This window comes from Emydura macquarii, unplaced genomic scaffold, assembly GCF_026122565.2.
Source record: "Emydura macquarii macquarii isolate MOO-44397 ecotype Brisbane River unplaced genomic scaffold, CSIRO-AGI_Emac_v2 contig_1451, whole genome shotgun sequence".
NCBI classification, from domain to species: Eukaryota; Metazoa; Chordata; order Testudines; family Chelidae; genus Emydura; species Emydura macquarii.
The window spans coordinates 21,580,655-21,603,787 of NW_027131588.1; the positions used below are offsets into that span (position 1 = coordinate 21,580,655).

Below are 23,133 nucleotides of genomic sequence, written 5' to 3' on the forward strand. Positions count from 1 at the left end.
TCACTGCATTGCAGCGTCAGTAACAGAAACACACTGAAATAAGGACCCTGATGCTTATAAAAGCTACACGTAAGAAAGTTATTAGGGAGCACCATGCAATCATAATTTTTATTCAACCCCACGTATTCACAGCCTTGGAAGACCACAAAGAGGTCACAGATGTGATCACAAAGGCTTTAATACCTACATTCCCTGCTCCAAGTTCCCCTGAAAAATGGAAGTGCTGACTCTGCTGCCCCTGAGAGATTTCTCAAACGGCGGCGGCAGCTGGAAGCTGAATGTTTCACTGCTGCCCAGAGGTTTCTGAATAGCAGCTACAAAACTGCCCAGTCTCAATAGGTTCTTGAGTGAGCTGCAGCAGAGGCACTAGCGCTACCCGGCTGCAGATTCAGGACACACACTGCACTGGTTTACATTCAGCTCACATTTCTGATGTTCTCTTTGCTACAAAATGGGGTAGACACCTTAATTAAAAAGCCAACCTCAAGAGCAATAGACATGGATGGCATAGGGCCACCCACTTGCCAGAGAGCTGCCCACTCACCTCTGGAAGGGGATTTTTCCTTCCCTGCTGAAGATCATGAATCATCATTGATTCTCAGCAGATGTGTGGACCCAGGGCAACACAAACCAGTCTTCCCAGGCGTTTGGCATACACAAGGATTGCAAATTAAGATCAGTGGTTACCTGCTGAGAATTTTGACAGCAACCAGAGGGAAACAGTCATATCAAGAATGTTCCTGGACATGCTTGGTCAGTGCCAGATGCTAAACACCCACTTACTGCTGCAGGGCAATGATATTACCATGGCATAAGCGTGCAGTGACTAACACGGAGAGTTTGGAATGCTTTACACACACCCTGCTCCTTCGCATCCATGACACTTCGTTAAAGTCATCCTGCACGGCCAGCTTAGTCACCATTTAACTGACAGGACAGGACTCAGCACAACCCAGCACACCCAGAATTCAGCTTACTAGGATACAGAGCATGCCAGACGTATGTGTGGTACTAACTGCAATTACTGATCTGATCCAAAACATTTACATATTACATGCACCAGGGCGGTATCCCAAGTGTTCTAGGTGTTATACAAATGTCAGACAGAATACGCTTACAGAAAACACAATGACTGGGGGAGAGAGGCTTCTTAAAGTTAAATTGGAAATTTACAAAGATTTGTCTTATCAGTTGTAAGATCAATTCCCAAGTGCCCCTCTACTTCAGCATCAGAAATTAGTGGCAGAAGTGGGTCAAACATATTCATACACATTCCATAACCTACACAGCAGGAAGATCTATTTCCTTCTCGGACTGGAAAATTTAGCTTAGTTACTGTAGAATGAGATACTCTCTGAAACGAGGGGAAACAGCATGTGTGTGTATGCCACAGAGCTCCAACACCTAATCAGTTATTATTTCCACTGTAAAAGAAACAAACACACTAAAACAGCCGTAAAATGGAAATCTTCTCTCTAGGGGGGCTCTGTGAATGATGAACAAGTTTATGCCTCCAGCCAGCGAACACCATCCTTAAATAAATATTTTATTTATCCTAGCAAAGAGACAACCAACTACTAAACCGTGACATCGGTATAGCAATCGGGTATTTAAAAACCAAGGCCTATATCCATTCCTTGGGCAAAAAGAATTACCTGTTTAAATTCCAGAGGTGCTTGCGTATTAGGTCTCTGGCTAGAGGCTTTAGGCATCTGATTCAGGGCACCTGCCCAATTTGTGTGTTTGAGTGAGTGAGTGAGTGAGTGAGTGAGTGAGAGAGAGAGAGAGAGAGAATGTAGGGCTTGAGAGAGGAGCTGGTCTGATGACCCTGAAGGCTGGGGACCAAAGTTGTCAAATGCGGGTGCCTAAAGTCGGACACCTAAATCCACATGCAGGTTGCTAAATAAAAGTGCCCCCCCCACCTGGCTGTCGACTAGAGCGGAGGGCACTCAGCAGGGGTTGAGGAGCTCAGCTTGAGGCAGCCAGGTTGGAAAGCGTTGCCTTAATTATCCACAGACTGGATAGGGCAGCACAAGCTGGCCGAATGTCTGTTTTGCAGGCAATCTGGGGAGGGAAGCGCTCCGTTTTGGAACAAAGCGCAGACGTTTTGAAAAGTTTGCCCTAGAAGGGAAGTCTGGAAACCGTTAGTTTTGAAATAATCAAAATGTTTCATTTGTAACATTTCAGATGCATTTGAGCCTGGAAGCCCAAGCTCCAAGGTTCGTGGTTCAGCCACCACTCCTGCCCCCCATCAGTCCTAGTAGAAAGCGAGGCGCCTAGAAGTCCCGCATGCCATGGATGAGCTGGGGGCCTGGAAGCCCTTAGACTCCGAGCCCTGGGCTGTGTGCACTGAAAAGCTGCCCCGGAACTGCGGACCCTGGAAATCCTGGGCTTCCCCAGCAACCTGCCAGGCAAGCTGTCAAGAAACGAGGTAGGTTTTTGACCAAAAAACAACCCGCAACAAAAACCAAAAACCCCTGTCTGAGCATTGCTGGATATTTGTTAAACTGATCTGGTTCCGCAAAACACTGCGCTTTGGCAAACTGGTACTTTCCAATGAAAATCTATTCTGCTGGATGAGCCCCAACCAGCCCTATTGTCAATCCTACCGGGCTTGTGGTCCGGGTCTTGGACTGAGAGTTTTGCTATTAAGTTCAACTGAAACAGGACTGGTTCCTCTAGGTCCACTCAGTCCTTAACCTCCCTGCTGAGATCATCAGGATGGGGGGTATCATAGTTCAGCTCTGGTAGTGATGTTGTGATGTGGACACCTGCCCTCTAGGAAACAACCTGAGATTCATTCCCCCCCATTCATGTTATCCCAACCAGCACACCCAACCCTCAACACTAGAGCACTGCAGGACTGTCTGGGAGCAGCCAACAGCATTGCTAGAACAAGACACCGCAAAGAACTGTCACACTCGAGGAATTCTTCTGCAATTGTCTCCAGGGAAAACCAGTTACTAACCTTCTGTAACTGCTGTTCTGCAAGATGTCCTGCTCATGTCCATTCCATATTAGGTGTGTGAACTCACATGCACGGCGGTCAGAGATTTTTTAGCTTAGTGGTATCCGTAGGGCTGTCTCTGGCAGCCTCTGGAGCCCCACGTTTATGCTGTGGTATATGAGGCACTACCAGCCCTGCACCCCCTCAGTTTCTTCTTGCAGTCAGCTCCGATGGCGGGGATGGAGGGCGGGTCCTGGAATGGACAGGAGCAACACATCTCAGAGAACAGTTACAGAAGGTTAGCAAGCTGTTTTTCTTCTTCAAGTTCTTGCTCATGTCCATTGCATGTTAGGTGACTCACACGCTGGAAGGGGGCTCAGAGTTCATGGATGTGCCACTTGCAAAACTGCTCTGCTGAAGCTGGCGTCGTCCCCGGCCTGCTGATTGATAGCGTAACGGGATGCGGAAGTATGAGCCGACAACCATATAGCAGCTCTGCAGAGGTCTTGGATCGACACCTGCGTCAGGAAGGCTGCCGACGGGGCTTGCGCACGCACCCACACCCACCCCCCCTCTTTCAGGATGGCAGATCTCTGGCCACAGGAAGAGATTTCCGTCTGTTGTAGATTCCCTATCGCCTCTTCCCCCATCAGTGCACCTAGACGGTGGGCTCCGTCCATACAATTTTAGGTGTAAATCTTCATCTGCAGCAGAGGAGGAAGTGTTTTCTTGAGCAGTAACGGAGTGGGTGACCATTCTCGGCATTTCTTGTCGTTCTTCTTTGGTTTCCTAAATCTCAGTTACCCGACAGTCAAAATCATCTACCACGAATCATCTACTTGTTCCATGCGACTGAAACGTTTGCGGCTTCTTTTTGGAGGATATGTCAAAAGAAGGAGGCCCAGACATGAGGATGGTTTTAAAGTGCCCGACCTTGTAAGACCTGCATGGACTTCGATGGCAGCTGTACGCCAGCAGTGGGATCAGGTCCAAAGCCTGCACCGTCAATACTAATCAGTCCAAGGCTGCACTTACCTCCTAGAAAACTAACCAATGCTTAAAATGAAACAAAATCCCATCTCACATTGTTACATTCAACAACCACGCAGGCTTTGATCAGTCAGAAATTGCTCTAGTTCAAACAGGAACTCAGGAGTTCAGGCAACTCCTATGGCCTGCAGCGTACAGGAGGTCAGACTATTAGTATTTATTATTTATACGATCATAGAGCCTAGAAGCCCCAGTCATGAGCCAGGACCCAACTGTGCCAGGTGCTGTACACCAACGCAGAACAAAAAGATGGACCTGTCCCAAAGAGCTGACAGGCTAAGCAGAAGATTTCAATGGCCCTTCTGGACCCATCCTCGGTGAATGAGTGCTGTAAGTGTATTTTCAATCCCAATGAAGAGGATGGAAGAGTTACCGCATGGGCCAGCCATACAGAATTAAAAGTTCAGAGCTCCTGTTTTTTCTTCACCTTTATAAATATTTATTCTTCACAGAAATTAAATTTGGTAAAAAAAATAATGAATGTGTTAGACAACAGTTTGAAGCTATGCTCGGTGACGTTACAGACACATTCGCTTGCAACAAATAATCATAACCATATATTTTAAAGACAGCAAGTGGCAGTGACTGACAAGTATAATTACAGAAATCTCATTCATCTAAATAAAATAATTCCAATTCATAACACTGTAATTCAAGAAGTAAAGATGCTGATACGAATCAACAAAAGATTCAAATGTATCCTAATGCATTTTAATTAAATTTCTTTTTGTAGTGGGCCATTTTAAACTAGCAATATTTTTACATTAGTGGATCTTCTTAAAAGATAACCGTGTAATCCCTTCAAAGAATATTTACATTTAGACAAATCATAAAACCAAACAGTAATGGTGGAATGTAATTAAGTTACAGCTACATACCGGCAAATTAAAAATTAATCTTAATCTAACACATTACAGGACAAAGAAATAATTGGTACAAAACAAAAGCTGTGGAGTTTTGTTTAAAAAAAAAAAAAAAAAATTAATTCACTGTTCAAACAGTAAATACTAGATCAGAGCACACCAAACAGTGCATGAAACGCCTAAGTATCACTCAAGAACCAAGGCTCCCCATGAGTTGTGGGAGCGGCCTGATGGGAAAGGGATATGTTAAGCAGACCATCTATTTATTGATTTGGCCAAATATAAGTAACTTATTTCATCCTATATGCATAGAATATAAAGAGCATCGTCTAGCTTCTCTCTCTCACACACACACACACACACACACACACACACACACACACCCGTTTAAATAAAGCCAGTGATTTATTTATCTAGGTATTTTGTACTCCTAGTTCAAAAAGGTTTTGGTTCGTCATGTGCGCTCAGGTGTGATCTCACTTCACAGAGAAGTGGAGCGGTACTGTACAGTCACACAGTAACTATTTGGTTTGCATTCCCAGCGTCGGCCAAACAATGAAGTCTCTGTTTTAACATTTCCCATACTGCCTCTGAAAGAAAAAGCAGTCTCTGGGCAGCACACAAACACCACTCGTGTGTGGGATGCTCGCAATAACTGATATTATTCTTTGTGGCTGGAACGTTATCACGCCTGCTATGTGAGGAAGGCCAAGAACCTAGTTCACAATGAGAAACGTGTGCACTACGCTGCGTAAGTCATTACAGAAAAGCTGCAAAGCGATACATGCCCCAGTCTTGAAATGTTTAATATCATTTGGTTATTTAAGAGCATCTGTCATTTACCTGACACTTTGACTATATTTTACGGACCATCATAGCATTTTCTTTGTTTAGAAAGCGCTTTAGCACAGACAACACACCACACAGGGTGAAGGAGCGCGCCCAGCCATGCCTACGGCCTGGGGAAGGCAGAAGGTCAGACCAGAGGATTCCATTTGGCCTTAAAATCTCCATCCCTGGAATTTTGCTACTCAGCTTTCATCTCTGCTCAGCTCCTGCACTGCCCTACAGAACTGCACCTAGTCTCCTAGCTGAATGAACTCTGATGCGTGCGGGGTCCAGTCTGCAGACGCTCCCGGCACCTGGAACGCTTTCTGCACCAGAGGCCCACAGAAGGCCAGCAAGGACCCAAGCCAGAGCGGTTGGGCAACAAACGGAGGCATGAACGAGGCGGCGGCTGGCTGAGAAGAGGATTCTGTGCATCTCCCCAGCAGCACTGAGGAGAGACTCTCAAATGGGAATGAAAACTGCTCTCTCCACCCAGCCAGAGCCCCGGGGGTGGGGTCTGTGGGGTGAACGCCCCTAGCCTTTTGCAGCAGCAGGAGCGGATCAAGCCCCTTGAGTGCTGGCCACGTGGGGTGAACTGATGCATGAGCTCGGCGGGGCAATATGGGTCCCACTCCTGCCAACTGAGGGGCAGCCTCAAGTACTTCAGTAACTTAAAGCTCCCAATCTGCACCAGAGGAACAGCAGCACAATGAGCCTGTACAGTGTCAGCACAACTCACCCACTCGCTGGTCCTTTTTTTCCAGTTAATGTTTAACGTCTTCGTGAGTAAAGCAGCACCTACCCCGCCTGCTGCGGAAAGGCGGCCGTCTCTCCTACCGTGCGATAAAACCAACCGACCGACCGACCTGCCATTCAATAACGCAGGGCAGATAGTCCAGGTCCCAGCCGGGTCCCTGAAGCCTGGCACCAAACGCTGCAAGTGTTTTATCAGATCAAGTGAAAACAACCCTTGGGCTCTCCTAGCACCAACGATAACCCGCTTCAAACATTAGCGAAGCGAGACTAGTACCGAGGTCCAGCCTAATCCAGCCACCTGCTGACGCAGGCGCTGTCAATACCAACCAGCTGGTAGAATCTACATAAACCTGTTGGTTGTGTTCAGTGTTTTAATCCATATTTTATTTTAGAAAGAGACTGTGAGGCAGGGACCACCTTTTCGTCCGGTGTTTGGGTAGCACCTGGCTGAAATGGTCCATTACCGGGGCTCCTAGGTGTGAATACAACACAGAAAATAAACAACAGGAAGTAGAGTTCAGTGAAATGGGGGGGGCCTAATCCACAAGCCACTGAATTCCATGGAAAGACGCCTGGAGAGTTCCAAGGGCTTTGGATCAGGCCCTAAATAAAAAGCTTGCCCGAGCCCAGGACACTCTAAGTGCAATAAAGAAGCCATTACAAACAAGCAAGCAAGCAACTCACTGGTTACTTATTTATTTGCCCTTAATGACTTTGAGCAAATTTAGTCTATTGACAAATTAAACTGCCAACCCTGCTTGCCTGCCCTGTGACACACAATCTGGCCTGTAAAAATCAGGAGCTGTTTATGCCTCTTACCTCACCCCTGCGATACAGCCTGCAAATCAGAATTGTCCTGACAAATCTAGTATTAGCACAACACAACCCTCTCCACTAGCCATGCTGACGCCGCATGGCGAACGAGGGTGAACAGCAGTCCGTCCTCTCCCCACCCCCGGCGACACAGGAACACACACAGCGTATGAGCAGCTGGTTTTTTAAAGCCATCTTTGCATTTGCGTGGGTGTGATTAAGACAGAGATGGAAGGACCCACACATTTCTGAGGCTGTACACTACAGCCGAGGGGTGTACATTACAACCATGCCCTAGGCTTGGAAGAAAACATCTCAAATAGAAAAAACAACAAAATATAGAAAGAAGGCAGAGGTAGAAGAGCGGTGTCTGCTCGCCTCACCTAACACCGACAGGCCCATCCAGCCAAGCGGCACTGTGCTAGAACATAAGTCAGTGCGTGCGAAGTGCCTCCCTACACATTAGTTGTGAGACAAGCGGGAGGTTAGATCAGGAGCTAAGACCTAGAATGACCTTGTTAGAAATCTATTTCGTAACAGCAACATTCTTCTTCGAATCTGCCAAGAATTCGGTCAGCGCTGACGCACCTTCCGACATCCTGTTGCACTTGTCGGAGGGATGGAAATGTTCTTTTTAGGAAAAGGTACTGAAATAACAGGAGGCTGAACGGCTAGTAAGCCACGGAAAGTCTCTTCCTCCCCCCGGCCACCTCCACCAAGTGCCTCCATCCTGGGGATTGTCAGTTGCTTTTGAAAATTCATCCAGCCCTTTCCTATGTCTTCCTCCTCCTGCAGAGCGAAGGGTGGCTCTCACACCACTAACTGCGTGCCAGGCCGTGGCTGGTTCTGCCATGTGAACGGTAAGCACGTGTCAGAACCACTCGGTAACGCAGTCTGGGCTGAGTGTGCCATTTGTTACCGCAGAACTTCAGTGTGAGTTTTACAGTCTGGTAGGAACAGATGCTGACATGGCTGAAGTGCAAGACCCCTGCTGATTGCAGCTAAGGCGGCCTGTAAGGCTGATTAAACCCACAATACCCTTCTGTTCCCTTTGAGATGCTATGTCATTTCGCAGGCTGCAGCTCTGTGAAACCAGACTCCCGGGATCTGCTCTCTGTTGCTGGTACTCACCAGAAGCCAAATGCTCCTAATCTTTTATGGCATCCTGGGAATTTAACCAAGTGACTGCACTCACATAGCCAGTCAGTGAATTACACTCCTGGTCTAGCTTACTGGAGAGTTTGTACAGCCCATTCACAACCCCAACACCTTCCCACCCAGCCGCCAAACGTCCGACACGCCCAAAGAAAAGGAGTGAGTCGTCATACCACTGAAGAGCTTCACAAAGAGCGATATATAGCACAGCCCGTAGGGAATGCCAATTACATGTTTACATCCTGAAAGCACCTATCGCCACTTGCGGTGCAATTGAAGCTAATGGAGCTACACCTGCTTGGAAGCATTAACCCCAGGAGCGGTGGTAGAACATTGCCTGTAATTTGGAAAGCGTTGTCAATGTATTCTTACTAAGCAGTTCATAGATAGCAAAGATTCCCTTACAGAGAGCAGAATTTTTATTTCGGCGCCTTAGTACAGCATTACTCTAGTGACGCAACTGGTTAACAAGGAGATTCCTTGATGAACTCCTGCAGCCAGGTACTTCAAAAACATTCCCAAAGTTTTCCCTTACTCTGGATTGTTGGTCCCAGCGCAGAGGTAATTGTGTTTTGGGAAGATGAAGGAGGTTTCACTTGGTCATTCTTGCGTTATTCAGACATGAAATGAAAATGGAGATGCTTGCACCCTAGTAACACCAGTGTGTGATCATGTAAGTTTCCATTCATGCGCATGCATCAGTTTCACACAAGAGAGAGACTGAACGCCCATTTACTTGTATGTTGAAGTATTAACAGAAGCCAGAGAGCAAGTCATCATTTTCCTACTCGTTTATACGTTTTTCAGCTCACAGTGTAAGACTGGCTCGGAACTCTTTCTTCCTAAAGCACGTCTCAGCGCAGTCACGGAGTGACTATCATACATGACATAGACAAAAACGAAACTCTGAATAGCTGAAACAGCGTATGCTATTCAATAGCGGTCTCTGATTTGGCAGAGCCGCCATCACTCCTACAGTCCTGCCATTGCAATGCCTATCGCAACCTGCGCTGTGAATACACCATTCACATAAGCACGCTTCCAAAAACTGACCCGCCGTGTAGTCTCCAGAGCAACCCCTAGGCTCTTTCCATGTACGTATCAAGGGGCCAACCAAAAGCACTTCACTGAACTTTGGACTTTGTCCTGGCTTTAAGCCCCAGCGGAGGCAAGCAGTGCCTTTGACAGGCTGGACAATACTGGGTTGGGAAATCACAAGGTTATAGTCCTTTGCCAGTGAAGTAAATAAACTCCTGTGTTAGCTCAGTGAGTGCACTGCCTCGCGCCTTCTTTCGCTGCCTACTTCGTAATGTCCTTAAAAGAACAAAGTAATCAAGAGCTCTCCCCCAACCCTGAGGGCTGACCAAAAGCTACACGGTGGTTATGCACTGAATCCTAGGGAAAGATTCAAGGTCCCTGGCCCTAGGGGACACCTCCACCGATAAACAGATATGCCAGGTGTCAATATTTCAAATGCCCCGTAGTGTGAAGCACCATTTCTCTTATTTATGGTCCCGGGGTGCATTGTAAGTTCCATTTTAGAAAGACAGAAAGCCTTTGGGAGCAGGTCTTTGGGAACAAGGCTAAGTGAGTAAATTCCCCTCTGGGCAGGGAAGGAGGACGGATATGTATGTGGACGTACGAGGTCTTGAACTGTTAATCAGTCTTTCCAAATGGCTGATGCAAGGATTGTGTGAGCTACAGTAGTTTCGAATGATTGCCCTCCCCGTTGAAGAGTACACGGTCACAGAGAGAGGGAGAAATTGCTCCTGGCATCTCCTTTGCTTTGAAAAATCACATTTGTTGAAGTATTTTATTCCGTATGTAAGAGCTGCGAGAAGTGGTCTCTCTTTTCGTACGTTTATTAGAGCAAGTATTAAAAAAATTTAGCTCAACATCACCTTCCCCCCGCTCCACATACTGCTGTTCGCTTTGTCAAATAGCAGAACGATCCTTTTCTCACTGCATACTTCAACTCCTACCCTACGCTAGGCTATTGCTGCCTTCGTGCTGAGCAAAGGTCAGTGCTTCGCAAGGCTGCTCCCCATTGGGGGAAAAGGATTCTTTTAAGAGTAACTTGTTTTATTTTCACAGCTGTTCTCAAAGAGAGGTGGTCAAACAGGGAGCAGGCAAGCCCGTCTTCTCAGGAATCTCAGCCCTAGCACCAGGGAGGCGCTCTGCCTCACGAATGGACACTAATTAGAGGGATTAAGGCAAAGGGCAAAAATTCTTCAGGTTTGCAACAGCTGCCCCCAAAAAGAAACAGCCTCACAAATGAACAACGCTGCATTTATTCAAAGACTGCACCCTGCCTGCACGACTACGTAACGGTCACCTGGTGATTCCCGCACCACAGTATGTACAGCCATGAAAAATCACTTTGTCAGCTCCACTGCCTCCATTTGATCTCAACAGAAAACATACGATTTTTGTGGCTATATGTTATTCTCGAGAATGAGCAATGCTATAGCCGTTATTACGTTACTAAAAACAGGTGCTGGAAACTCCCATTACTCCAGAACAGAGTCAGAGCTTCCTTCAATGAGTCAGATCTTCAACCGTTAGTTGCTCCTCAACTCATAATCCTTGACCATGTTTTCTTTTGGATATGGAGACTCTACAGAGGTAATAGGAGGCACAGAGACCTCGGCATACAGGATTAAAGCATCACTGCATTAAATCAGGACAGCAGTGAGACAGAGGCACTGTTTGCCTGTCTGCAGCAGAGTACCGTCACTGGATCTAGGTGTACCGTCACCTAGATCCATCGAAGCGTGGTGCACTGGAGATGGAAGTAGAGAAGAGATCATCTGGATACAACATTTTAGTGAGCAGTGAGTTTTGAGGTGGGCTAATTTAATAATTAAAGGGGGGGAATTTAAGACCAAGCTACGCGGGTTACTCAGATGCACATCAACACGTTTATTCACCGTAACAACTTCTGAAAAGTTGTTTGCATACAATGTGTTAGAGAACGTGTGAGTGGTTTTTTTTCTCTTGCCAGGCACATCTAAGTAGAGGAAGCTTTGTGGAGCTATCCAAAGCATATCTTAAGGAACAATACTTCTCAGCAGTCTGATAGTGCTGCAGTACGTGCAATACGTTATTCACATCGAGTATCTGAGACGATTAGTACATTAGAAACGGGAGGCATCAGGGAGTTGCTTTGCAAGCTCTACACTGGAAGGCTATTGTTTCTTTTTTTTACCCATGGACGAGGGGGGGGAAAAAATCTCAAAATGACCTAACTTTTTCTTTAAAAAGCCCTCCAACAATGGACAAAATTCAGGGTACAGGGCCCTCTCTAACCCAGAGCACGAGCGTTGCACATGCAGGCCCAGGATTCCTACCTGCCAAGGCTGGGATTGTGACTTTGTTCCACTCCCAGGGCTGGTCGTACTCGTCTGCAGGCCTGTCATCGTCCTGTGGTAGCTTGCTTTCTCGCAAGCGCTGGTTCACCAAGCTGTCAGTGTCTGACTCCACACCATTGCCTTCTGGTTCATAGGGGGTGTCATAGAGCTGAATGCCTTTCTGCTGGGACTTCACGCTCTCTTGCCTTTGAAATTCTGTAGGCAAAGAGAAAATAATGGCGTTAAGATGACCACTGATTATACCTATCTATTGAACAATTCTATAGCATTACATATGGGTGAAAACGTTACTACAGGCAGGAAGCTGTTTACAGGCTTCCAAATGCATTTCACTCTACATTAGGTAATTGACATGAAACAGACTCAGATCTTGGTCATCAATATTTGCCATGAACAAAAGATAGCCACCACATATTTCTCCTACTGCCCAGATGGATAATGATAAATATACTGGAAGAGAGATAAATGCCGATTAGATGACAGGAATCATGCAACATTCTGATGAGCAGTACTTCAGATAAGTCTGGCTGGATCAGCACATTTTAGTTCACCATTATTCCCAACGTCATTTTGATACATGGCAGCATCCATAAGCAGCCACGCAAAAGACGAAGGTCTTCAAGACGACGGAATGATGTCAAGAGAGGCATTTAGGAGACTATGTTGGATGGATGCCGATGTGTCTGTTAAACGTGCCAACACTGCACAGAAAAATAGTCATGCGGACATAAACAATGGGCTTAGTTCTCTACCGCACTGTTCCAGTTTCAGCAGGGTATATGTATCTCCAGAGCGGTGAATCAGACCCCTAGTGTTAGAACGGCTCGCTCCTGCATAGCACTTTCCCTCAGTAGCTCTCCAAGCACTCTACAAAGGAGGTCAAGTATTAACAACTACATTTTACAGCGGTGGAAATGGAGGCACATGAAAGGGAAGTGACTTGCCCCAGGTTACTCAGCGGCAGAGCCAGGGTCAGAACCCAGAACAGTTTCGATCCACAGGGCCACACTGCCAAGTTACAATCTGCAAGGTACATCCATTAATCCTAAGCAGCAGCATTACAATGTTATTTCTTTAAGCTAGAAAACGTCACTTGAAGTAACTCAAATACACAAAGCCTGTCCCTGCCTATACCTCTGCAGAACAGTCCCAGACCAAAGTTGATGGCTGCCATTTTCCATCAGGGCCACCATGATACTCAAGAGATGAAATCTAGGGTGGACCAGGATGGCTACACTGTTTTCTTTGTATTGGAACAAAAGATCAACCCCATGCAGCAGTTGTTCAAAGGGAATTTGGCACCCTACTCCGGAAAGTCAATGAGAGTTGGACACGTGATACCCATTTCTGCCTGAGAAAGTCTCCCCTGAAGTCCTTCCGGGAGATCATTTTAGAAGGGTAAAAAACCCTCAAAAGAAGTTTGACTAGGGCAAACAGTACTGTCAATTACAGGACGTGTCTTACAGCCCCCCCCGTAAAGCCTTCTTACAAAGTTTCAGCACACCAGCGCCATCCTAGGATTCACAGAACGGGCTTTGGGAGCTCCCGGGGCTGCACAGCCCTTCCAAATTTAAAACAGACAACAGTCTTTACATCTGACTTTTGCTGTGGTGTGTGGAGAACAAGTCAGCACCCCTGGAGTGAAAAGAAAGGGCACGTTAGGGAACAGCTTTTGGGAATGAAAAACCTAATCTCTCGCATAAAGCCTTTTCTGCCTGAACACAAAGACGGCATGCAGGGGGAGTAGTCTGACCCATGTGTGTTTTATTGTACATTTCCTTTAAAATGTCCCAGGACCAAGACACGTTGCTTCCAGCTTGCAAAGGGTCTTATCTAAAGATAGGAGTACTGCACGGACAGCAGAGTGTCCTGGATTGAGACTCGGATCAGTCTCCTCCGCCCTGCCCAAGATTCACATCTTGAAAAGATGAGCTTAACCGTGGCTGTGCGCCTCTCTCGCTGTTGGACCAGGCATAGCCAGAAAAGGTAAAGTCAAACTCCTGTGCAGCTGGGGTGACCATAATCATCCAAGTCTCACATGCAGTTTCCTACTAGCACAAACAGATCTCAAGTGCTTTGTACAGACCAGCACACCCGAAGCAGAATTCACGACTAGAAAACACTGCAACAAGAGATGAGCCCTGTAAAGTTACTCATTTGGAAAAGGTTAACCTGGTCTCTCCAAGAGACCTTGACAGTAATTATCCGCCAGAACAATTTACCAAAGGTGGTGGTGGATTCTACATCACTGACAATTTTAAAATCCAGATGGGATGTTTTTCTAACAGATCTGCTCCAGGAATTATTTGGGGGCAGGTTTCTGGTCTGTCCTGTGCAGGAGGTCAGACTAAATAATCACAATCCTGGCCTTGGAATCTATGGACGTGTAAAACACAATCATGAACCCAAACTGATCACAATCAGGCTTCGCAGAATTCTACTTTTATAATTTTTTTTACAGATAATATTGATGTTTATTTCTATGCATTTTTCTCAGTTGCAGGAAATGACATGGGGCGGTCAGACAATTTAATGCTAGGAGATGTTGAGATTCAAAAAATTAAAGCTTTATAACCGTTAAACACAAGTTGTGAACATCACATCAAAATATACAGCATAAATATCCTTACATCAAACTCTCAAATTCTCAAGCAGCGTTTTTCTTACTTTGCCTATCTGTAAATGTTGATTGTTATTCATGGAAAATATTTTCTCATCTATTTCTGTGTGTACGGTGAAATTGATGTTTATCAACATTTACCAATAAAAATCTAATCCTTCAAAGCCTAGTTATAATTTTGGATTCGCTACAGCAATGATTTTTAATAGATCAGCAAACAAAGACCTGCAAACACCACCACCCAACTGCATAATCCAATTTTCCTCCATATAAAAACAAAACTGATTAAGAGTTTATTGTTAAAAAACAATACTTCAAAATAATCCGAGCTACCTATTGAAGAAACAACTTCACTGCTGGGCCAGAAGCATCGCCAATGTTAACTTATACATTAAAGATGCAAATATATGTGAAGAAAATCATACTGAAACCCAGTGATGTATCTAAACTATAAAGTTCCAGATAATTCACAGTCATGGATTTCAGACTACATTCCCGTTTTTGTAATAGTAATGAAACCTAGAAAACAGTTAACCAAATAGCCCTTCTACAACATCTCAAGTGTACGAGAAAAGTGTTGTTCCACACCATTAGTGCTTTCACATAGTAAAATGCAGAGACTCTTCAGTTCCTATATTGAAAGTGTATCTTTGGAAAAGAATTTTGCTCAAAGGCAGAATTCAACATTAAAACTCTCCCTATCAAAGATCACATAGGCTGCACCAGCTATCCGCTATTAATACCTTCCCCTTGCTGGGTCAGAACCACAAGCGTCTCATCTCCTTTAAATCACAGCCACATTTAGTGTCACTTGCAGTTTACTAACGCTAGTGCCACGTCAAGAAATGTGTTTTGTGTTCAAAGAATACAAAGGACAATCTTTCTAAAACCAAGAGTCCGAGCGAACACTGATCAGCACCCGCCTTTGCGCTGCAGACATCACTAACTCCAAAGGAATCCATAAAATGCAGGAGTCGGTGCTTGTGTTTTAAGTCACAAGTTATTTTTGCGAAGCAGCAACAAATTCATAGAAAAATGACCTTTAATACAAGAGGTGGTAGGTTGCTATTTCATGCCTTCTAGTCAGAGAACATGAGCATTAATCTGACACGTTTTTGACCCCTGAAGTAGAAAGGTTTTCCATGTGAAGCAAGACACTCAGGCAAGAGGAGAAATATTAAGATCCCTTTAATTTGTTTGAATTTCAATCTTTAATTAACCCGTCAAACGAATATTTACAAAGGAATGTCATTTGTCTGAAAGTGAAATCACACACTTTCCCCTTCAGCAGCAGGCACGGAAATAAGAAGCTGCAGCACAAGCAGCGTTAGTGTGATGTATGCTGACAGTGCAGCCTGGACTGGAATACTTAAGCATTAGCTATTTGCAGGAGACAGAAGATTCGGGCTCAGGCATTGTTTATGGCTTTTCCTGAAAGCTGTAATCACTACAGCCCTAAGCGCTAAAATAATTCTTGGAATGACCAAGGAATCTGAAAGTGTGTTAATTCCACTTTCTTGAAGTCTGACTTTGAGGATTACAAGGCCACGGGTCTTTTCATTCAAGCAGAAGCAAGAGCAACCAAGAATGCATTGAACAAAAAGCTGCTAAAGTTTTATAAAGACCATTTTCTACTTTCTTTGAAGACCAAATTTTAATGCCCTGATTTTCTCATTTATTAATTTTATTCTTTGATCTCAATGCTGAAGTGCATTTTTTTTTTTTTTTAGAATTATGCTTATTAAGCTAATAAAATTCAAACAGCAGTACAGGGAATTGACGTTTCCAAGGAAGAAATGTACTGTCAGTTTTGTTGCTAGCAGGTTGAAAGGAACGCTTCACAGGCAAGACGGACTGCCCTGAGCCCTCTGACATGTATGTCATGTCAGCTGCTCTGCGGATCAGAGGCTTCGGATCCTGAGGGAGCTGAGGTGGGCTCCCCACCCTAAGTCCGAGACATCCGATACCAAGGAAAGCGTCGGGCGGGGGGCCGCAAGGGGAACCTCTCTTGCTACGTGGGCAGGTTTGTCCACCATACCAATGAGTGAGTAGTCGAGGCGAGATCATAAAGATCATGTCCAGGCTGTGTCTTGCCGGGGAGTAAACCAATGCTAGCCACATCTAAAGGGGTCTGAGGTACAGTCTTGCGTAGTGTACCACGGAGGTACATGCTGCCATGTGACCCAGCAGTCTGAGGCAAAACTCTCGCTATGGTGGAACTGTGACCTGGGTGATCAGCTCTGACATGGTTTGAAGTCTGGCTTGTGGTAGAAACACTCTGGCCCGGGTAGAGCTGAGGACTGCCCCATGAACTCTATTCTTTGCACCAGTACCAATGTAGATTTCTGGTTGTTTATCAACAGGCCCTTGGCAGGCAGCCCGCGGTACCATGATCCTGTGCCAGACCTGAGTTTCCAGGTGACCCTTGATGAGCCAGTTGTCGAGTTACGGGTAAATTTGTATTCCTCGACATCTGGGGTAGGCCATGACTACTGTCATACATTTGTAAACATTCTTGGTTCTGCTGACAGGCCAAATGGGAGGGCCATGAATTGGTAGTGGTTATCTCCCATCACGGACCGTAAGAGCTGGCTGTGGCCATGGAAAATGAAAATATGGAAATGAGTGTCCTTTAGGTCAAGGGTGGCATACCAGTCTCCAGGATCCAAGGAGGGGATGATGGAGGCCAGGGAGACCATACGGAACCTCAGCTTCTTGAGATATTTGTTGAGGCGACAGATCCAAGATGGGCCGTAGGCCACCTTTGGGATTAGAAAGTAACGGGAGTAAAACCCTTTCCCTCTCAGTTGTAGGGGGAACTTCCTCTACAGCCCCTACCCGTAGAAGAGCTTGATGAGAAATTGCTCGTGGGAAGGGTCCCTGAAGATGAACCGTGATGGGAGGGGAAGCGGGAGGAGGGATTGAAACAAAGTGAAGGGTGTACACCCCACTGCAATGGTGCTTAGCACTCAGTCTTCCAACATTATAGCCACCCATGCAGGGAGGTAGGGGGAAAGACAGTTTGAGAAGAAGGGGAGGGTTGGATCCTGGGTTAAATCTGCTAGGCTGCCCCCAAGCTTACCCTCAAAAGGTCTGCCTGCCACCTGGGGGGTAGCAGTTTGAGCCTGACTGGGAAGCGCCAGAAGGGGGCTGACCTTGACGGCGTTGATAGCCTCTTCTTCTCGTACGGCTCGCTGCTGGCCTGGCCCACGAACTGCTGCGGTTGCTAGCGCCTGCGATGCTTCCTGGAAGCAGATGGAGTGTACAGGCCTACGGAGTGGAGCGTGGCCCTGGAATCCTTTAGGCTGTCCAGCCTGGTGTCTGTTTGGTCAGAGAACAGTGCCGCACCATTGAAGGGGAGGGCCTGGCTGGACTGTTGGATCTCCGCAGAGAGGCCGGATGACTGTAGCCACGAGAGACAGCTGATGCCATTGTTCTGGCTGCTGAGTCGGCCGAGTCAGAGGCTGCCCTGGAGGGAAGCTCAGGCAACTGATTCACCCTCCTCCAAAACACCCATCAACTCCTGCTTAGACTCCCAGGGCAAGGAGTCGACACATTTGGCCACCTAACCCATTCTGTACTCTAAAATCGACAGATGTAACCACCGGTAGAACGTGTGTCGAGGCAAGGATGTTCCAGAACCATCCCTGGCGGTCTGAAGGAACCGAGAGAGCGGGAAGAACCAGCAGCCCCCTTTATACCGGTCACATACACAGGCCACTGCAGAAGGTGCTAGAGCTGGCCCTACGGACATGACATCGGGGAAAATCTCCAGCACCGGTGCATGTGGCGCACGCACAGCTGACATGGAATGGACATGGGCAAGCACTTGAAGAAATGCTTCTTACCACCATTTAACTGGCAGAGGAAGAACAGCTATCTGCTGGTGCTATTCTCCAAGTACCAGCATCTGCACTGAGTGGTACTGCATAATAAACATCCTGCCGGCTCTTTAATGCATCTTGATGCCTTAAAAAGATCACATCTGGACCGTGGCTATATCAAAGAACAGGCCTGTCAGGACGGTGAACTGTCTGGCTAGGATGCATATCGTGCCATATTTAGATTAAAGCACTGTCTCCCTGCACAACATATGTTCATGTCCTGATGCTCACAGCACCTATGCCACAGTGGCCTATTGTATGGGTGCTTCAATGTTACTCCCATTGGTCAAAACACCTTGGCTGCATTTTGACACATCACCGTGATGGGTTCTCTGACGTACCCCTGAAGGGCCAAAAGTGAAACTGATCCTACAGTCAGTCTGGCAGAACCAGAACTGTGATTTGTGCTTCAGAGGGAAGATACCTCCCCCGAGAGGAAGTAATGCACACATACCCAATGGGGCGGGAGGAGGGGGCACAAAGACAAGCAGATCCCAGAACAGAACAAGCTTCCAGAGACGATGGGGCAGCCGGAGTCTGCCTTTAGGAAAAGTTACAGAACTTTCCTCGTCAAAAAGGCTAAGAAAAGCCTGGAGTGACATCGGCTCTCTTGCCCCAAAATCCAGCCAACCAAGCCTTCAAAAAATCAAGTCACCCCCAAAAGCTGAACACAATCAAATACAATGCAAAGAAACACACCCACAAACAAACCCGACCCCCCCCCCCAGAGAGTTCTACTGCACAGCAGAGACTGCAGGCAGTCACGAGGGACTTTGCTGCTGCTCCTGATTTTACAGGGAACGGGCTTAAATGCTATGGTGATGGGCAGCAGCAAAGCCTAATATTGACTGATGAAAAGGCAGGTATCTCTTAGCCCCTTGGCCTGTTATAAACATTCTCCAGCTCAAACGGGGACACTCAGGTACCAAGAGAGCTATCCCACAGGCCATCCTCTTTCCTCCGGTCCCTGCCCTCCCCAGGGGTGCTGTCAGGCAAAACCCTGTGCTCACAGTCCTTTCTGCCAGTGCTGGACACGAGCGAGCCGGCTGGTGCTGTGCGGGTTAGAACCCTAGAAGATGAGGGTTGGAAGGGACCGCAGGAGGTCAGCTAGTCCCACCCCCTGCTCAAAGCAGGACTAGCCCCGACTAAATCATCCCAGCCAGGGCTTTGTCAAGCCAGGCCTTAAAAACCTTTAAGGATGGAGATTCCACCACCTCCCTAGGTAACCCATTCCAGTGCTTCACCACCCTCTTAGGGAAAAAGTTTTTCCTAATATCCAACCTAGACCTCCCCCACTGCAACTTGAGACCATTGCTTCTAGTTCTGTCATCTGCCACCATTGAAAACAGCCTAGCTCCATCCTCCCTGGAACCCCCTTTCAGGTAGTTAAAGGCTGCTATCAAATCCCCCCTCATTCTTCTCTTCTGCAGACTAAAGAAGCCCATTTCCCCCAGTCACTCCTCATAAGTCATGTGCCCCAGCCCCCTAATCATTTTCATTGCCCTCCGCTGGACTCTCTCCAATTTGTCCACATCCTTCCTGTACTGGGGGGCCCAAAACGGGACGCAGTACTCCAAATGTTGCCGCACCAGTGCTGAATAGAGGGGAATAAATCACTTCCCTCGATCTGCTAGCAATACTTGGACTAATGCAGCCCAATATGCTATTAGCCTTCTTGGCAACCAGGGCACACTGCTGACTCATATCCAGCTTCTCATCCACTGTAACCCAAGGTCCTTTTCTGCAGAACTGCTGCCTAGCCAGTCAGTCCCCAGTCTGTAGCTGTGCATGGGATTCTTCCTTCCTAAGTGCAGGACTCTGCACTTGTCCTTGTTGAACCTCATCAGATTTCTTTTGGCCCAGTCCTCCAATTTGTCTAGGTCGCTCTGTATCCTATCCCTGCCCTCCAGCATATCTACCACTCCCCACAGCTTAGTGTCATCTGCAAACTTGCTGAGGGTGCAATCTACCGCATCCTCCAGATCATTAATGAAGATGTTGAACAAAACCGGCCCCAGCACTGACCCCTGGGGCACTCCGCTTGTGACTGGCTGCCAACTAGACATCAAATCGTTGTTCACTACCCGTTGAGCCTGATGATCTAGCCAGCTTCCTACCCAGCTAAAGTTAGCTAGCCAGCTAGCTAAAGGCTCTTCGTAGCTCTTTTCCATTTGGGGTGAAAAGAGGCAAGAGCCCAGAGGGGGGAAACCCTTCCTCTCCCCCTCAATTACTTCCACTGCCCAGCAGGCTCACCAGCCCTGCAAGAGTGAGGGCAGGAACACCTGGTGTCTTAAGCAGACACTCGGCCGTACCACCTACGGAGGGCTACAAATGACTGGTTTCGGAGCCTTCCCTCTCCTCAAGCAAATGCTTTCCCTGGAACCTATTACCAGGTTGGCCATTGCTGCAGGATGCTAGCTGATCAGCCGAGCACACCTCAATGAAAGCTTCGACACACATTACCTTACACTAAATGTTTATTTAAGAGAGAGGCTAATTGCTCCATCAAAGCGGTTACGGTTTGCAGGGTAAAACTGTTCCACCTTTCTTTCCATGCATTTGTTTTGCGGCTATCATTACAAGAAAAATAGACAAGACACTTCAGCCGAAAGCTGTGTTACAAGACCGTTGTAGGGAGGCATCCAATAGCAAGCGAAGGGGGCAGTCTTTCCGAGGGGTGTGGTATGGGTGCTGCAGATCCCACTGGACTTTATGCTGCCTTCCGTGCACGTGCATCTCCCATATGAATAATAATAGAGGGCAGGACACGCACGCCGAGGGGAGGAAAGACAGCTGAGCATGTAGCTTCAAATACCAAATGTTGGGAAGTGCAACATGCTGAATTAAAACATGCTTAAAACATCCCCAAACCACAGGTGGGCTCGAGTTCAAGCTAAAGAATGCCCTTGAACTAAGAGCCAAAATGATCCTCAAGGCCAAGATTGCCGTGGGGGAAAAGGGAGGGGGGACAGTCTGCCAGAGGGCCATTTTCTATTCTGAGCCTCCCCAATATCCATGATGGAAATGCAGGCATAAGACATTGCTTTCGCAATCAGACCGCACATGGTCACTTTTGCATGCACCACTGAGAATTAGAGATACAGGGTAATGAAATACAGACACATTAACCAGCAGACTAATCAGCTGTGACATGACAAATCGGCTCTGACTCAACACTTGTGTCAGATTCCGAAGTGTACTGACCCAAATAGATCAGCTGGAAGTAAGACAAATAGACCCATCCATTTCCTGCCAGGCATTCCTGCATAGTTTAAAGGCCCAAAAACTACCTGTTCTTCTATTGCAATTCTTCAGCTGCTTTCCCCACAACCTTGGTTAGCGAGCTTTTGTTCAACTAGATCAGACAGGGCAGAAAACACTGGCAATGAAACTGCTACAAAGTACAAGTTTCTAAACAGCTAATCTCTGAAATAATTTCCTACACAAGGCCTGACTTACAGCTATGTACGGCACTGCTGCTGCTAATCAACATGGGAAAGAGAAGCTCTCGATGAGTATGCAAAATGCATATAAAGAATTCCGTCACCAGGATCAACCTAACACTGTTTTATAAATATTAGTTATCCCCATGAACGCCAATGAGCTACCACGTACCAGACCCAAGCGACAGGCTCATGGTCCCATCATTTGGTGAGGGGGCCGTAGTGAAGCAGTTACTTTAAACTAACCACACTCGGTTTATTGCACTACTTGCTGAGAATATTTTGCAACGATTTTATGTTTCTTTTGAGTGAAGGCTGCTACCAGCACCTCTTAAGCAAGAGTTGAGACCTTGACCCAGTGTATAAATGTGCTTCACTTTAAGCATCTGAATGGACTCCATGAGGGGACCACAATGGAAGCATTCACCTGCTTAACCACACACTTGCTTAAAGCGCTCTGCTCTACCAGTCCCACAGAAAGCAGGGATTAGATTCAGGAAGTCCTGTCTCCCAGCTCTGAGCTCAGAGTACACCACTCTAGACTGCAGCTCTATCTGAAGAATTAAGAGGAAGGAAGATGGTCCTCTGGAGAACTGAAGACCACTTACAAAAGCTCTATCCTTAGCAGAATTTCCTCCGTGGAGAACTGATCAAGCTTCTTTGCCACTGAGGTATTTATGAGTAGGAAGAGGGAAATCTGCCTCCATCTGTTGCATGGTATATAAACCCTTAACCATCCAAGACTGAATACCAATGTAACACTGACCTCACTTAAGCTTGTTCTCACCAGTTAAACATGCACATTTAAATATCTCTAGCTGCAGGATTCTTGGCATTAAAGACAAAGCAAGACAACTTTATCATCTAAAAGTTAGAGAGATATTGCTGTTAGCAAATTTCCAAAGCAATAAACAATGAATGACCAATAATAAACCGCAAAAGATATGAACTTGTTTTCCAGCCCCGCTGGTCATCTGGATCCATTCATGTCAATAAAACCCCATGTCAAAATCGTGGGCCTGAACAAGGAGTTCTGCAGCCCTCTTGAGAACAGCTGTTGGGGAACGGGCAGTACATGAAGAAGAGTGCAATTGATGCAAACATTGTGACAGTGCAGCTTTTGAAACATGCATTCACATTTTAAAAAGTAATAAACCCCAGAAGAAGAGTCTAAACAGACAGCAGACACTGGACAAAATGTTGTTCCGTTAAAGCAACATACGGTGACAAAGTGCCATGCAGCCTCTGCCTCGATTTTTACGTTGGTCTGTCTCAGCCATCTGAGCCCCACCTACCAGAGACAGGAGCAAATCTCCTAACACTAGCTAGGAACACGATCCTAGTTCAGGTAACAGGGGTTTTCAGGAAGGGGGTTGCTCAGATAATTGAGGGCAGCTCACTTA

At 46.6% G+C, this 23,133-nt stretch overlaps 1 protein-coding gene across 3 annotated transcripts in view; it reads right to left on the reverse strand.

The window, feature by feature from the left end:
* Nucleotides 1-23,133, reverse strand: part of SHB (SH2 domain containing adaptor protein B) — a 121,459-nt gene that overhangs the window by 36,195 nt on the left and 62,131 nt on the right. For all 3 annotated transcript variants that reach the window (XM_067553341.1, XM_067553343.1, XM_067553342.1), the window contains exon 3: nucleotides 11,763-11,978. In XM_067553341.1, coding sequence (XP_067409442.1) covers nucleotides 11,763-11,978 — 216 coding nt within the window. The remainder of the gene's footprint in view (nucleotides 1-11,762; nucleotides 11,979-23,133) is intronic.